Source organism: Neolamprologus brichardi, chromosome 11 (assembly GCF_056152115.1).
Source record: "Neolamprologus brichardi isolate AB-2024 chromosome 11, ASM5615211v1, whole genome shotgun sequence".
Classification (NCBI taxonomy): Eukaryota; Metazoa; Chordata; class Actinopteri; order Cichliformes; family Cichlidae; genus Neolamprologus; species Neolamprologus brichardi.
This window is the reverse complement of record NC_142114.1, coordinates 1248901-1265628: the sequence shown is the minus strand read 5'-3', so window position 1 is coordinate 1265628 and position 16728 is coordinate 1248901. Positions and strand designations below refer to the sequence as shown.

At 40.1% G+C, this 16728-nt stretch overlaps 1 protein-coding gene across 1 annotated transcript in view; it reads left to right on the top strand.

Annotated features, from left to right (window-relative positions):
• The first annotated feature begins 295 nt into the window (after positions 1-295).
• Positions 296-16728, top strand: part of mc5ra (melanocortin 5a receptor) — a 28169-nt gene continuing 11736 nt past the window's right edge. The window contains exons 1-3 of the mRNA XM_006795991.3: positions 296-399; positions 14952-15178; positions 15291-15397. Coding sequence (XP_006796054.1) covers positions 14987-15178; positions 15291-15397 — 299 coding nt within the window. The 5' untranslated portion in view covers positions 296-399; positions 14952-14986. The remainder of the gene's footprint in view (positions 400-14951; positions 15179-15290; positions 15398-16728) is intronic.

The following is a 16728-nucleotide window of genomic DNA, read 5'->3' as shown; positions in this document are numbered from 1 at the left end:
CTGGTCTACATCGAGTCACATCTACAGTAAGCGCTGAAAGATGGAGCTTCTCACATACACAATCTTCATCAGCATGTGGGAAGCTCAGTGCTGCTGGCTGCTGCTGCCACCAGCCCGCTGTGAGCGAGAGCAGGCTGGAAATCGCTGAAAGTGGCTGCATGTCGTGTCAACACTGTCAGAGCTAAAGAGGAAGTTCCTTATCTCTCCCCTCTCTCCCTCGCTCTCTCTTCCTTCCCCTCCCTCTCTCTTTCTCTCTCGCCCGCTCCTTTCCTCTCTCTCTCTCTCACAGCTCAGCATCTCCACTCTCACGTTGCGTAAACTCACCGATCTGATGCTCCACAGAGGCACCATCCAGTCCATCTGAGGTGGAAAAGATTTGAATCACAGATAACGCTAGAGGTGAGTCATTTTTGAATCTCTGTCTGCCCCACTCTTTATGTATTTCCAGCACAGCTCAAAAGGCATCCTGTGTTTTAATTATCTCTTTTATCAAAGCCAACGCAGATACATAATTAGATGATATTACGGGATGACCAGAACCTATGATTTTATCACTGTCACTACTTTATTATTATTATTATTATTATTATTATTATTATTATTATTGTTATCCTCTCAGATATCTGTATGATATTTGTGTGAAATCTGTGTTACAAAGTGAAGTGAATCTACTGAAAATCAGTGTAGATGTTGCAGCAGCGTGATAAACGTCATATTTGGACAAGATTTATTTGTTTATTTCTTTATTGTCAGACTTGATTCAACTACCAGCAGCTTCATCCAAATCCATAAATCGCACTGCATTATATTCTAAACTTGTACGTCATCAACAAGTCTGCAGCCCCCTAGTACACACTTTGCTGATTTTAAACTCTGCAGCCCAGTAAACACACTGTACAGCAAAGTTGTCACCTAAGCTTCTGCCTCAAAGCTGTGCAGCGACACCTGCACTCAGTCATGAAAGAAGCTGGCAGGAATTTTATCCTGCATTAACTTTGTCTGTTGGGAACTGAAGCTGAGTGGTTATATGCATCGATTTCTTTTGCTTTTGTTATGATTTGTGCAGGAAATGAATTGTGCAGCATTGATTTTACACCAGTGTTAGAGCCTGAGTCAGATAAGGTCTCTCTTTACACTGCTGGAGCTACTTCCTATGGAAACACAAAGCCAGATGCTGCTTAGTCCAATGGCACACTGCCAGATGTTCAATTGCTGCAACGCTTAAGTTCCTGCATCCATGCATTGATCACAGTGTCACATAACTCGCTGCCAGGAAAAGCTGTAAGGAAGTTTCATTTCAGCATGCTGCTGCCCAGCTGCTGGCAGTTTATGTGTGTGTTATGTCAGCCTTGTGTGTCACTTAATTAGAGCAGAAAAAAGCAACACTCAGTAAAAGCTGATTCATTAAAATTAAGAAAACATGACAGATTTCCACCTTCATTTTGAAAGAGATGTCCTGATTTCTTTGGTCTAATTGTCACTGTAATAACTGTCTGGAAGAAATATGATTTTCTCACTGAGCTTAGTCACCACAGGGGCAACGCAGCAGCAGCGAGCGTCTCTCTGTGTGAGACAACGAGCTGCCTTTTCATTGACTGACCCAGCTGCAGCTTCTGATAAATACATCTCCTGCTGGGGGAACAAAAACACGCCTCCGTGCACAACTATTATTTGGTTTGCATTATGCCCCGTTCATCTCTTCTACATGGGTTTCTTTGGCATCTGTGAGTCTATGACGAGTAACTGCATTGAAGCTCATGTAGCTAGAGACTCAAAAGCCTCCGCTGGCTTTGACAGAACACGCTGGCGAAATAGCCGCGTGGTTATTACTTGTACAAAGACACAGATAGGGATCGGCTTTCAGGCAGGGCTGAGTGATTCAGTTTGATGATTTACAGAATTTAATTAATTTAAATGACTTATCCATCAAAGATTGTGATGGGCCGTTCACGTCAAGGTTTCGTTAGAAGTCTCACGTCTGCTGTCTGCCAATAGAGGGGATTCATGCATTAATGTGATAAAGTGCGTTAGTTTGTTAGGAATTATTAGCCATAACCAAATAGTCTGTAAAACGTTTCCCAGCTGTAAGCAAATATAGTCCAATGGTCTATATCTCTGTATAGTTACTGTGCAGCTTCAGTCACCTGTAGAAATCATTTTTTTGTGTTTTAGTCACTGCAAGATTTCTTCTGTTGCTATATTCATTTAAATATATAGCAACAAATATAGCTATTATGTTACTGATAAGTTCTTTCAGTAGAACTGAGGACTTTATTATACAAATGAACAGAATTTATAGGCATCTTGTTGGCTGTAAATAGGCAAATAGAAATTTTTATTTTCCAGAGTTTCATGTGCTTGAAGGATTTTTCAAAAACATTTCTCTAAAGATCAGAAACATCTGTACTTTATGGAATTAAATAATTATTTTATGCCTTTCATTTGATGCTGTGACTGTCCCTTTCAGCCGTGGCCATTAGTAGTGTTTACATGATGCTGACAGGTTTTTAAGCACTGGGAAAAGAAAATGTAAAATAAGGCAGAAATGAGCCCAGAAAAGGAGGCTGGAGGAAGAGGTAACCCAGCAATTTCCTCAGCAGCCTGTCTCTGTATTTCACCGTGCCGCACCCCTGTCAGAAAGACTGAGCGTGATCCTATCAGTCATGATAAAAAGGTTTCATGTACGTTGAGTCTTTGCTAAAGTCTACAGTGTAGTATCAAGGACACAATGCAAAGTCATAACAGTATTAATATGTGGTATAACAGACATTCTCGTCAGCTATCTTGACACATAATTTAAATAATCTTTTAAGTGTTTCTTTTGCTGCTCACAAGTAGTTAATTAGCAAAAGACTTCAAGCAGGCAGGGTTAGGTTATGACTTGAATGGTGATGGTGCTGTTACTTTGGGGGATTTGTCTGAGAGGGAAAGAAGAAAAAGAAACTAACAGTATGTTTGTGATAATGTAGCCATGGAAACCTTTGAAGAGGCTCCTGACCATAGTGAATTTGCTATCATCCACCCCGCTGTGATTGGACACGGTCACATCATGAGATCAGATGCAGATTGAGATTGTCAGTGTTTTGCTCGGTTAGTCGGGGATCAGAGCGAGAGGAGCTCCGCCGGCGGCACTTGGTCTCTGTTTCACCGTGAGCTGTCTGAGCCCCGTGTTCTGCCTGACGCTCCTTTCAGTCAACAATAGCAATCAGACAGCCTGAAATTTGACACGTTCATATACATGTTGTATGTACCATAAGGGAAAAGACTCTGTACCTTATAATGATTAAGGTACAGAAAATAAAAGCACATATTCTTGATATTTTTACTTAAAGGAAACATGAAGCTTCATTTGCATTACTCACATGCTCATAATTGTGTTTTTGAGCAAGGCCAGACAGGCATTGAGTAGCAATAAAACAGTGTGGAGGAAAAATATGCACCTCTACTGATTGTTTCTTTATTAACACTGACAAATACAAAACCAGGCGTGTGTTAAAATTCAGCCCGCACGGCGCATATATGCATATGAAATGAAGTCCACATTGTAAAGCTTTAAGTGCGCCAAACGCTCATTAACTAAATCTGTAAAAAACATTATGTGATGTTGTAATTGTGCTTGTGTGGTATGGACAGTGGTTTCCTGCTTCATGGCATATGAGTCATACTTATGATCTTTCTTCAGGCTGCTCCCTTATTCACACGGGGCCACCACAGCAGGTAGCTCCACATATTTGAACATTTTTATGCCAGATGCCCTTCCTGACACAACCTCAAAGGAATTTGTGTCTCCTCCCAAGATCAAATCACTGAGCTTTTGCTTGTCCTGTGTCATTTCAGAGCTATCAAGCTAATAAGCCACTTTAAACATTTGCTTTCTTGATCATAAAGTACATTTTTAAAGCATTGACAGCGGGGACAAAAACCAAGCAAACAGGGATGTGTCATGTAAGGCCAAGCACTGCAATATAATAGGAATACTGCTGCTTAGATACTGATGTGCAAAATGAATTTGCTGGCCTGGAGTTTGTTTCGGTGTTTACTTATTATCAGAATTAATCAGAATGAAAAAAAAGTAAAACAATGAAAAGCAATTCTCCATTAAGCAGAAGTGTATCGAGTGAGACTCCCAATTAGCCGAACCTGATCGACCATTTACCTTGGACACAATATCATCAATCAAAAGCTTTCAAAACACGCCCTCTAAAAGGAAAAACTGGCAAATTATTGGAAATTGGAAACGGGAAAAACAAGAACTACGTCGCAGATGCTGAGACGAACATACAGAGCGCCTAACAGAAAAACAGTTACAGGATGAGGAGCTCTGAAAGCTGAATCCTTGTGCTTTTGTCATTAGAATGTGTGTACTGAAGGTACTCACAGCCAAATACACTTGGCCGATAAAAAGAAACTAATAATTATTTTTATTTTAAAGGACTTTTGAAAACATTGTTAGAAAAACTGGAAATATCAAGATGTACATAAATACACGCACACACTGACAGCCAAGTGAATGATTGAGGTGCAATCATCTTTCTTATGTCACCTAAATCACACCTACAGGAATGAACCAACAGGCTGTGACCTTGTTGATTCGTTCCTTTGGTCCAATGTGACTGAAATATGGAAAAATGGATGTGACGGTAAGCACAAGAATCTAGCTGCCTTGAATGCTCAGACACTTACATTTTTTCTATTCTAAAAGTCAGCATGGGTGGATCTTTAAAGGTTACATGCACGGAGGATTCATTTTGACGAATATGACAAATGATGAAAATGGTGTCCCCATCTTCGTGGTTGCTAAGGTGAATATGGCACTCGTTGATCTCACCGATTTTTATGACTTTGTTTGCTGCACAAACTGCTATAATCTTTCTGTCATTTCTTCATATAAGTCAGGGTAACATTTATTTATTTATTTATTTTGCTTCAACCATATTTTTCACACCTTTCCTCTCCGTGTGTCTTGGGAGAAGATGAAATGCCAGCAACCTTTGCAAACGGTGGAGATTCGCAGGTGTTTGTGCGTCTGTCATTACCGCATGCGATTAGATTTAATTACATTTGTGCCGGTGCGTATAATTGTTGTTGTCTTGCTCTTTGAAAGGATAACGTTAGGTACCTGAAAGTACATAAGCTGCCACTTGAAGACGGTTGTTTTGTATTTTGATGTCATCTCCCAGATAAATACTGAAATAATGTTCTACCCAAACTATACAGGAGTTTAGTAGCTGTTCTTGTATTTCATTTTTGGCATTCAGTTCACAATAATGATAAATCTGAATGTGTGGGCTGAGAGGTGTTAGCTGTAATATTCATTCATTTGCGGTTATTTATGGATTTTTGCTCTGGTTATCAGGTACAGTGGGGCAAAAAAGTATTTAGTCAGCCACTGATTGAGCAAGTTCCCCCACTTAAAATGATGACAGAGGTCAGTAATTTGCACCAGAGGTACACTTCAACTGTGAGAGACAGAATGTGAAAAAAAAATCCATGAATTCACATGGTAGGATTTGTAAAGAATTTATTCGTAAATCAGGGTGGAAAATAAGTATTTGGTCAATAACAAAAATACAACTCAATACTTTGTAACATAACCTTTGTTGGCAATAACAGAGGTCAAACGTTTACTATAGGTCTTTACCAGGTTTGCACACACAGTAGCTGGTATTTTGGCCCATTCCTCCATGCAGATCTTCTCAAGAGCAGTGATGTTTTGGGGCTGTCGCCGAGCAACACGGACTTTCAACTCCCGCCACAGATTTTCTATGGGGTTGAGGTCTGGAGACTGGCTAGGCCACTCCAGGACTTTCAAATGCTTCTTACGGAGCCACTCCTTTGTTGCCCGGGCGGTGTGTTTTGGATCATTGTCATGTTGGAAGACCCAGCCTCGTTTCATCTTCAAAGTTCTCACTGATGGAAGGAGGTTTTGGCTCAAAATCTCACGATACTTGGCCCCATTCATTCTGTCCTTAACACGGATCAGTCGTCCTGTCCCCTTGGCAGAAAAACAGCCCCATAGCATGATGTTTCCACCCCCATGCTTCACAGTAGGTATGGTGTTCTTGGGATGCAACTCAGTATTCTTCTTCCTCCAAACATGACGAGTTGAGTTTATACCAAAAAGTTCTACTTTGGTTTCATCTGACCACATGACATTCTCCCAATCCTCTGCTGTATCATCCATGTGCTCTCTGGCAAACTTCAGACGGGCCTGGACATGCACTGGCTTCAGCAGCGGAACACGTCTGGCACTGCGGGATTTGATTCCCTGCCGTTGTAGTGTGTTACTGATGGTGACCTTTGTTACTTTGGTCCCAGCTCTCTGCAGGTCATTCACCAGGTCCCCCCGTGTGGTTCTGGGATCTTTGCTCACCGTTCTCATGATCATTTTGACCCCACGGGATGAGATCTTGCGTGGAGCCCCAGATCGAGGGAGATTATCAGTGGTCTTGTATGTCTTCCATTTTCTGATGATTGCTCCCACAGTTGATTTTTTCACACCAAGCTGCTTGCCTATTGTAGATTCACTCTTCCCAGTCTGGTGCAGGTCTACAATTCTTTTCCTGGTGTCCTTCGAAAGCTCTTTGGTCTTGGCCATGGCGGAGTTTGGAGTCTGACTGGTTGAGGCTGTGGACAGGTGTCTTTTATACAGATGATGAGATCAAACAGGTGCCATTCATACAGGTAACGAGTGGGGGACAGAAAAGCTTCTTACAGAAGACGTTACAGGTCTGTGAGAGCCAGGGATTTTCCTTGTTTGAGGTGACCAAATACTTATTTTCCACCCTGATTTACGAATAAATTCTTTACAAATCCTACCATGTGAATTCATGGATTTTTTTTTTCACATTCTGTCTCTCACAGTTGAAGTGTACCTCTGGTGCAAATTACTGACCTCTGTCATCATTTTAAGTGGGGGAACTTGCACAATCGGTGGCTGACTAAATACTTTTTTGCCCCACTGTATATGGGGAAATTTGTATGTTTTTCCATGATTATATGATCCTTTTACATTGGAAAAGATGATTAAGCAATTTTTTGTCTAATCAGTTGATTACTGAAAACTCAAAACACTGATGATAGTGTGCATTCTTGGTGAGGCTGTGAAGTCAGACAATCATTAGCTGTCAGCGAAGGCGTTTCATGATGTCTCTCTTGATGCCACAATCAAGGCACCAAGGACTCTTTGTCAATCAATCAATAACCGACCTCCCCCTGGCACTATTACCACAAAGTGTTGGTTTGGGACCAAAATGGGCCAGGAGAGAAATACAGAGCCTGAATGAGGAGAACAAAGAGGCAGAGATAAAGACAGAGAGCCCACAATCGGAGGAGCTGAAGGCGAATGTGGGTATTGTAAGTGTGTGAACACACGCTCACAGAAATGACAGCTACATTTTGAGTCAACACCAGAAATTATGAATGAGAGCCAGAGAGGGATCAACTTGTAGTAGAGCACGGGGTGTTTAGGTACAGAATTGGGCTCTGATGATACCTGAAAGTGTGGTTTACACAGCACAATGGCTTACATCTTTACATCTGCACGTTGCTGATGTGCAGATGTAAAGACATTGCATCCTCAAACTGCAACACAAGTCACTTCAGATAAGCAGGAAACATAATAGCTAAACACTCTAATGCAGGCTGCACAGGTGCCAGCAACCTGCACACATTTTCATGAGATAATTTTTTTGTGGGTGTTATATGAAAGCTCCTCTGGGCTTTTTGTTTTTCTCTCTTTTTTCTTCTCTTATTAATGAGTCACTCTCGCCTGTGCCACTGACTCATCAGCAAACCCCAAAATGTTCGCTCTTAGACTTTCAAGTAGTTTGTGATTTTCATGAAATACTGAGAGGCCTCTTCTGTGCCTCTGCTAATGTGATGCGACTTCTAGGAGAAGACAATCAGGAAACTGGATTGTTTGTTTTGTTTTCTGCTTTTATGAAAGAGAATTTAAAAAAGCAACCTCACTGAAGTCATGTGAAAATGAAGTGATCTAAAAATATCACTGCAGGGAGTGATGAAACTGTACTGAGGCCTTGCACATAGTCATAACACCTGCACCTGCATTTCTGTATGATGGAGGTGATGCCTCGTCCTATAGCGAGTCCAAACTAAAATCAGAATGAGAATACTTTAATAATCCTGAAGGAAATTATGTACAATGATCTAAAACTTGCCTTTAACAATAAAAAGAGTACAGGGCAATAGGTTCCAGTCTTATTGACTTCATTCAAAATGACACTTTATAAAACAGGCAGCAGGTTAAATTTGTTGTGTGAATCAGATTTAAAAATAAAATACCAGTTCTTGTAAAAGAAAACTATAAACATCTATAAACATGCAACATTCATACAGTGAAGAATTTTTTTATTTTTTACATAAAACATTTTTTCTTTGATTCCCAGCTGAATGTGTAAGTTTATTCTCTTAGAAAGAAATGAACAGTCTCTCAGTCTTCATGGTAGTCTCATTTTACTCAAAAATATTTTTATTGAGCGATTGTGGATAGAGTTTACGAAAAAAAGATATGGGAAACAAAAAATTTGTTACATTGAATACAAAACAGAGCTTCTCATGTTAGAACATATGTAAAGAAAAAAAGAAAACAAACAAACAAACAACAACCCAGGAGGGGCGATTGATACTAACAAGCCCTTTCCTTACAAACCACACAGAAGTTAGCTTCGACACCACTGAGCTTCACATTCTCATTAACACAGACACACATCGGAGCGCTATGGAATAAGCAAAGTTAGTCAGTTAGTCATCCTTAAATTAACAGTTAGAGACGTTTGTCAGAAAAAGACCCCAGATTTGATCAAATGTGGCCTTTTGGTTCTGGATGGAGCAGAGTCCATTCTCCCTGCAGCACGGACTACACTGCCTATGATGCTACATTCTTTAGAGCTATACCTGTAGCATTCTGCCTATTAGCTTAGCACAACAACAACAGCCGCTCTCTCACCCAGGAAACACGCAGAGAGAGAGCGTCACCCTGTAACCATGGCAACCGTAACGCTGCCGCCTGGAACAACAGAACGTAGCTGTCAAACAAAACCCAAACAGTCCTGACCCGCGACAATACGAAACAGGAAAGTACTGCCGTGTAATCCATTTATTTCAACAAAGTAACTGTATTCTAAATACCACCTTTTTAAACGGTAACTGTAACGGAATACAGTTACTCATATTTTGTATTTTAAATACGTAACGGCGGTACATGTATTCCGTTACTCCCCAACACTAGAGAGACATAATATCAACCAAACATCTGGGAAAAAACACAGTACATAAAGCTTATGAATTGATTTGCATGTTACTAAATGAAAGAAGAATTTGGTCCTCAGCAAAACACGACTTAGTACTTTAGTCAGATGTTTCTCTTCCTCTTTACAAAAACTCTGCAAATCATTTAGGTTTCTCGGCTGCTGCTAAGAAGTCGAAGCATGAGGTAGGCCACGCCACGCTATGACCTTAACATGGGGGGCTGTAGAGACTGCTCACTTTTGGAGACCACCAGAAGTGTGTACTAGTGGACATGGAGTTTTTGATGTTTCCATATCAGCTTCCTTTTTCAGAAGCTGGGCTGACAACAAAAGAACATAGTATCAAGTCCCACTCATGCTGGCTCACTGCTGTTGATGTACTAAAGACTAAAGATATCTGAAATGTTTCATTGGGCTCCTTAATAACACTTTAACTACCATAGCCCATGAGTCTTGTTTCTGACACATACATATTCACTTATGGCCACATTTAATCTTCTTTTAATTCTTTCCCCCATGAACTAGAAAATGTCACATGGCAAAGTCTTGATTTTATGAACATGGCAATGATTCCAGGGGGCTTCGATGTTGAGATCTGAATTCAACATAACAAGCACGGCTGCAAGACAAAATACTACTGAAATGATGTGACGCAGATAATCAACAGAATCTCAAACACCTGTCATCGAGAGCTGAGGCAGTTTTCTCAAGTATTTCGTTGAGGTTTTTGTAGTTGTAGAAGTTACAGGTGGGATATTGTACACATGTTTACATTTTATGAAACTCACCTGGGTCATGCCTGAAATAAGCTTTGTGGTTCTGAGGTCAGTTTTATCTTTGTGTTCTGCAGTCAACCCATTGTGGCTGATAGTTTATTGATTACTGTGACATTTTCTAAATAATTCCAACATAAATTATATTTTTCCATCACAGCTATTGCATCTCATCAATAATCAGCTTAAGATAGCTGTCGTTTGAATACCCACTTGAAAAACTGAACTGCAAGTCCTGACGTTGTTCGGTCAGCCCATTCTCCTCGTTTTCCCCAGTCAGGTTGCAGCAGCAGGCGTGACTGCTATCTGGAGCATGTTTATATGTGGATTCTGAAAGTACAGAGTACATGACTTTGTCTCCAGTGTCTTTCTTGTTAAGCTGTTTGGTTAAGGTTCATATATTACTGCTAACTAGTGCTAGTTAGAGACTAACGAAGTAACTGAGAGCAAGCCATATCATTTATCAGATAATTCTCTGAGGAGGACTAAAAGACTCCAGGTCTCTTTTATCCCTACTGCGTCTTGTCTCCTTAATGGCAAATAATTGTCCTTGAACTTTCTATCATTATTATTGTTATTATTATTTTATAGTATTGTTCTGTTTATTTTTTTATCCTGCTGCTAAACTAATTTCCCCTTGTGGGACAATAAAGAAATTGAATTGAATTGAATTGAATTGAATTGAATCAATAAGATTCTACAAAAGTCATCAGCACTACACCACAATTACGATGCAGCGCTTCGTTTCAGTGATTTGAGTTAGTCTAGGTAAGGCCCAGCAGGTCACATGTTTTCCCAACATGAGTCAAAGCATGCCTAATTTTAAGCCCTGAATGAACATGTTTTTAAATAAAACCTCGAACACTGTGGTCCTTTTTAGACATTTGGATTTAGAGCCCGCCTCCAATGGCCAATCAAGGAACTGCAGATTTTGACACTTCTGTCTTTGCCTTATTTTTCAGGTTGCCATTAAAAGATTCACCAACTATTTGTTAGGTACACATATTGAACTGTTTGTTAATTCAAACATAACATCGGAGCAACTGTATATATCTTCGAGATGAACTGCTGAAGTTCCAAATGAGCATCAGAATAAAGATTTACTGTGAAATTAAATGAGCCATGGTTGCAGGTACCTGCTGAGATTTTCCTGGACATCCAGCTCGAGGGTTCACAGTGAATGGCAATTCTCAAAAAGATTTAAAAACTGAGCTGACAGGAAAGAAATAGAAACTCAAATACGCACTTCTTACAACCATGGTATGAAGAAGAGCATCACATAACGGACAACATGCCAAACCAGGAAGCATATTGGTGCCAGTAGCTGACTTAGCTGTTAGCACTCCTATTAGCTAAGAACAGGAAACTGAGGGTACAATTCATATGGGCCCACCAAAATTGGAACGGAAGATTGGAAAAATGTTGCCTGGTTTGATGAATCTCGATTTCTACTGTGACATTTGGATGCTAGAATCAGAATCTGGCATAAACAACTTGAAGAATGGATCCATTCTGTCTCATATCAGTGGTTCAGGCTGCTGGTGGTGGGTTAATTGCGTGGGGGATTGTTGGCATACTTTGGGCCCCTCAGTACGCACTAAGCATCATTTAAATGCCACAGCCCACCTGACTGTTGTACCCATCTTCTGAAGGCTGTTTCCAGCAGGATGATGCACCATGTCACAGAGCTTAAATCACCTCAAACTGTTTTCTTGAAGATGACAATGAGTTCACATTACTCAAACTCCACAGTCACCAGATGCAACAGAGCACCTTTGGGATGTTGTGAATTGGGAGATTTGCTTCAAGGATGTGCAGCAACTGCATAATCCTCGTTCAATTTATGCATAATTAACACAGTTCTGATATGCAAAAGGCTTCTAAACCGGTACAAGCAAGGTGTACCTAAAAAAGTGTCTTTTTAAAAAGACTCTCTATTTAAGCAGCCCTCTGACTCCTTTGAGGCCTGGGACTGTGCCCAGGGGCTGTACCTGAGGCCTGTTTAGTAATCCAAGCACAAATGTGATTGAATTCTCTGCTGTGCTCTGTGTTCATGTCTAGCTCAGTCTCAAGCAGAAAAATATTTGAAATAAAATTTCAGTTTTTCATAAGAGCCAGCAAATAGACAACGGATCTTTCACGAGCTTGCTAATGATTTTTTTATTTATTTTTTTACAAAGCATCAGTTTCTAGTTTTCAGAAAACACTTTCATCTCCTTTGCTAGCTGAAATAATTAATCTCCCTTCTTTGAGCATTAGAAACAGAAATAGGCAAAGCTGGTTAAAGAGTCATCAGTTTCCATATATCTGGTAAATGTTGTGAGAGATATTTAAAAGTATTTATATGTGCCAAATCATTAAACCAGTGTGAGAAGACACGTCATAGAAAATATTCAAATATATAGCCACCTGCCTCATATTGTTTAGATCCATTTTATGTTGCCAAACAGCTTTGAGCCACAAGGGTACAGGTCACAGGACCTTTGTGGTTTCTGGCAGCACTTGTTGGCAGCATATCCATATGACAGGGAGATTGGAGGTCCATGGATCAGTATTATTCCAGCACATCTTTTGGCAGCCCAATTAGACTGCAGGCCAGGGTCAACAGCTTGATCTTTCTGTGGTCCTCTGTCCCTGAATCGACTTTCTCATAATTCTCTAAAGCAGATTTGAGCAATTGTTCTCCAGGTTTTATGAAGGTCTTTCTTTAAGCATTGGCTTCTTTTTCACTTATTTTTAGTCCAGTCAAGTCCAGAGTAGTTTTGCACCAACAATATGATTCCCAAAAATCGGAAAACAACAGTGTGTACTTAACAAAAGCAGAGAAAACTGTAAACGTGGAGGAAAAAGGACAAAGTGACTATCTGCAGTAGATAAACTGTATCTGACACAGGATCTGTTTGTCTAAGACTCATCAGAAAGGGTCTCAGTGGAATTTTGTCTGTAAGGAAGGAGAGGACTTCAAGAGAGAGGCGTGAGTGTCTATAGACATCTTTAAAACATGGTGGAGGCTCTGTGATGGTTTGGGGTTTCAGCCAGTGGTGTTGGGGATCCTAAAAATCCTAGAAACAACATGAAAGCTTGCCTAAGAGTTCACCCTATGTTGGGGAATTGAGGAAGTCATGCCAAATATTGACTTTGGTGCTTGTCACAATTGTGCAAACTCAGTTTTTGCCTTATTTAACGCCACATATGTTTGCATGTGAAATGAGAGGTGGCTCAGGACTTCTGCACAGCACCATATTCCTGCTGGGTAGGTCTGCTGCCTGCTGGGTGAAGGTTGCTCTATCTGTAACAACTTTACAGACACGTGGCCAGTGTGTGTCAATGTGACATCCACATGAGAACCCAGCCAAGAAGTGCATTACAACAAGATGATCGATGGTAATGACTTCACCTGCCAATATATCTAAAGTTGCTCTAGTTGTTGTAAGCACTTCAAAAGGTTAAATGTAATGTGTGAGCATAAATTATACTCTTGATTTTAAATGGCTCCGTCTTATATTTGAATTGCTTAAGATAACTGTTGTGTTAATTGGTGCTGGAAAAACGTAATAGTGCTGACATAATTAATTTTTTTCCTGCAGATAAAGTACATGGATAGAATTTAAATGTCTTGTTGATTCTCAGTGTAGCTTTTTCATTTAGCGCTGCAGTAGTGGTTAATTGCTGTACCTGCTAAGCTCAATGCGCCACTTTGGAAAAGGATTTAGATAATGGCGTTCTGCTGAAATGAGACAGAGTGGACATAATGCTGAATTTAGTTTATTGCTTCACTTCACTTGAACAGTTTTATTTTGATATTGGTGCTTTTCTCAGTTCCCATTCGGTATCTAAACGTACTAACAATGTGTGCAAATTTATAGCAACCAAAGGCGCGTCATTTGACATAACCGCAGGGTCCAGTTATGAGGTCATGTGTTAAGAAACAGAGGAATCACTAAGCTGCATGAAGGATTTAACAGTTGGTTTTTGGGTTTTTTTCGTCTGATTCGTCATATTAGTGACTCTTAACAGTGAAGCTTTCTTATGTGCCCTCTAACTTGAGAGTGTGATGTCAGGTCACTGCAACAGTTTAATTTATTAGGAAAGAGAAACGTTCAAAACAAATGCCAATGAAATTTGTTATGACTAAATTTCAGCTCCCTAAAGAAAGTCGGGAACTAATTTAAAAACCATCTTTTGGTGATTGTGGCAAAGGCGGGAAAATCTGCAAACCAGTAGCTGTATCTTGTGAGTTTACCAGTTTAACACACAAGACCCGGCCAAGAATCAGTCCACCACATAACCTGTAAAGCTACGACATGTCAGATTACACAAATTAGCGAGGGTTTCTTCTTCTTTTTTTATACAAGTGAGGCTGCTTCCTGTTCTCCAAATCAAAACTAAGTCAAGCCTAAAGCAGTCATCTGGTTTTAGTTTGTGTTTAATGTACTTCTATTTGCAGTGCAATACAAAATGTAAACACTTACTCTGCCTTGTCTCACTGTCTTGGTTTTATGGAACTTTCCTAGCACCATTTTTTTGCTGAAGCAGGCAGTACTAAAACCACTTTTGATTATCTGATCAGCACCAAGCTTTAGAAAAGGATGTTAATGGAGGCCCAGTGTGTGAATGGGTTGATGACTGGTTGTGTAAAGCGCTTTGGGGTCCTTAGGGACTAGTAAAGCGCTATACAAATACAGGCCATTTACCATTTACCAAACCAGGACCACACACAGGAGTTACATTTGCAAGGAACCGAACACTATTTGTATGTTGTTAAATAAACAAGGTGCTTGGGGTGAATCATGTTTGTTTGCAGCATGTGTAATTGAAGCTGGCATAATATTAAGCACGATCTCAATATTACAAAGCTTACATGAAGCATGACACAGTCTCACGTTCTTCTTCTTGTTTCTTCTTTCAGCCTGCTTGAAAAATGGCCTCCAGATAAGAGTTGCGATGATCCAGACCCGACCCACAGCAGAGATGAATGTGTCTAATGAATCCTCCTACCAAGAGGAGGTGCTGCTGGATAACTCTACCTGGGGCTACTCCTATTATCATCAAAACTACACCCTGATCCCTCCACTATCAGAGAAGGCTAGCACCTCCAAACCTGCAGCATGCGAGCAGGTCCACATCGCTATCGAGGTCTGTATGGCTGCGTGTAGCACTTTGGATTCATTTATTTATCTCGTGATTTCTTCTTGGCTACCACTACCCCGACTGTCTCTTCACTGGTCTTTTGATCTCCTCTCCTAAGGTCTTTCTGATCCTGGGTATCATCTCACTGCTGGAGAACATTTTAGTCATCACAGCCATAGTGAAGAACAAGAACCTACATTCCCCCATGTACTTCTTTGTCTGCAGGTAAACTCCTCGGTGGTTTAAGACATAAAGGGGAAAATAACATAATAATGTACGAGGACCACCCAAAACCGTTTTAATAAAGTGAGCTTACCAGGTGTAAAAGATTTTGTTAAGCAGCAGTTTATTAACATATGCTTCTATCCTTAAGTGCTTACTCTCTGTCTTGGTGTAATGCAGCCATTCCCAGGGGCAAAATACAATATAGGTCCCAAGTGAAACCTTGTTCACTCTTGTCTACATATTAGTGTAAATGGATACATTTATGATTAGACTACATCCTAATGTAGCCATTATAATTGGATAACAATGCATGTCTCCCCTCAAGGCCCATATCATTTGAGTTCACATTGTTATTTTCAAGCCCTTCTCAAACGACCATAACAACGCTGCATCCACACAGGAAGCATTTCGGAGGAATGCGGCGACCAGAGACCACAGAAAGACAATAAAATGTAACAACTTCAAAAAAAGCAAAAACAAACAAAAACAAACAAACAAAACAATGAGATAAACATTTCTCAACTTAGATGCAAGTGATTGAAGCAACTATCCGTGAGAGTGCAGGATACGCTTCATTAGACCATCCTGACTGACCTACGACCTGATAGCAAATACATTTGAGGATGACCTATGAAAGCAATTCAGCAGTTCAGTCAATTCAATTCAGTTCAGTTTTATTTATGTAGTGTAAAATCATAACAAGTTACTTCAACTTATAAGGTAAAGACCCTACAATAACACCCAGAAAACCTCAGATGAGAAGGAATACAGTATATCTCTGATAGAACCATGCAGGGGCAGCCATCCATTGCCACCAGTTGGGGTTGAGGAACATAAATAATAATCTAAAGATAATAACAGTACTATTAATAATAACTAATAATGAAATCACAACAATGATCCTGGAATATTCCCCAGCAAACAACTGTCAGCTTCAATGCAATGTGAATAAACCCCTATGTGGATGGATTTTAGGTATCTGCCAGACACTGAACCAATAACTTTCGGAGTAGCTTATGTTGATGTAATTAATAGACATGAACCGTTATCAATTATGCTCAGAAAGATCCTGATTTATCTTTTGTTACACAAATGATTAAAGTGGTTCAGTCATGCTTTGTACGACCGAGACAGCTAACCAGGATTAGATTGTTTCCTTCCTTTCTGTTCTAAAAAGGTCATCAATTCTTTTATTGCCTATAGAATTGAATATTGTAATGCACTGTACTCTGCTCCAGAGGCTACAGCTGATGTTGCCCAGCTTTAAAACCACAGAAAGAGAAGCAACCACAACATACCAATCCCTCCCTGTTGCCCTTCACTGGCTAACA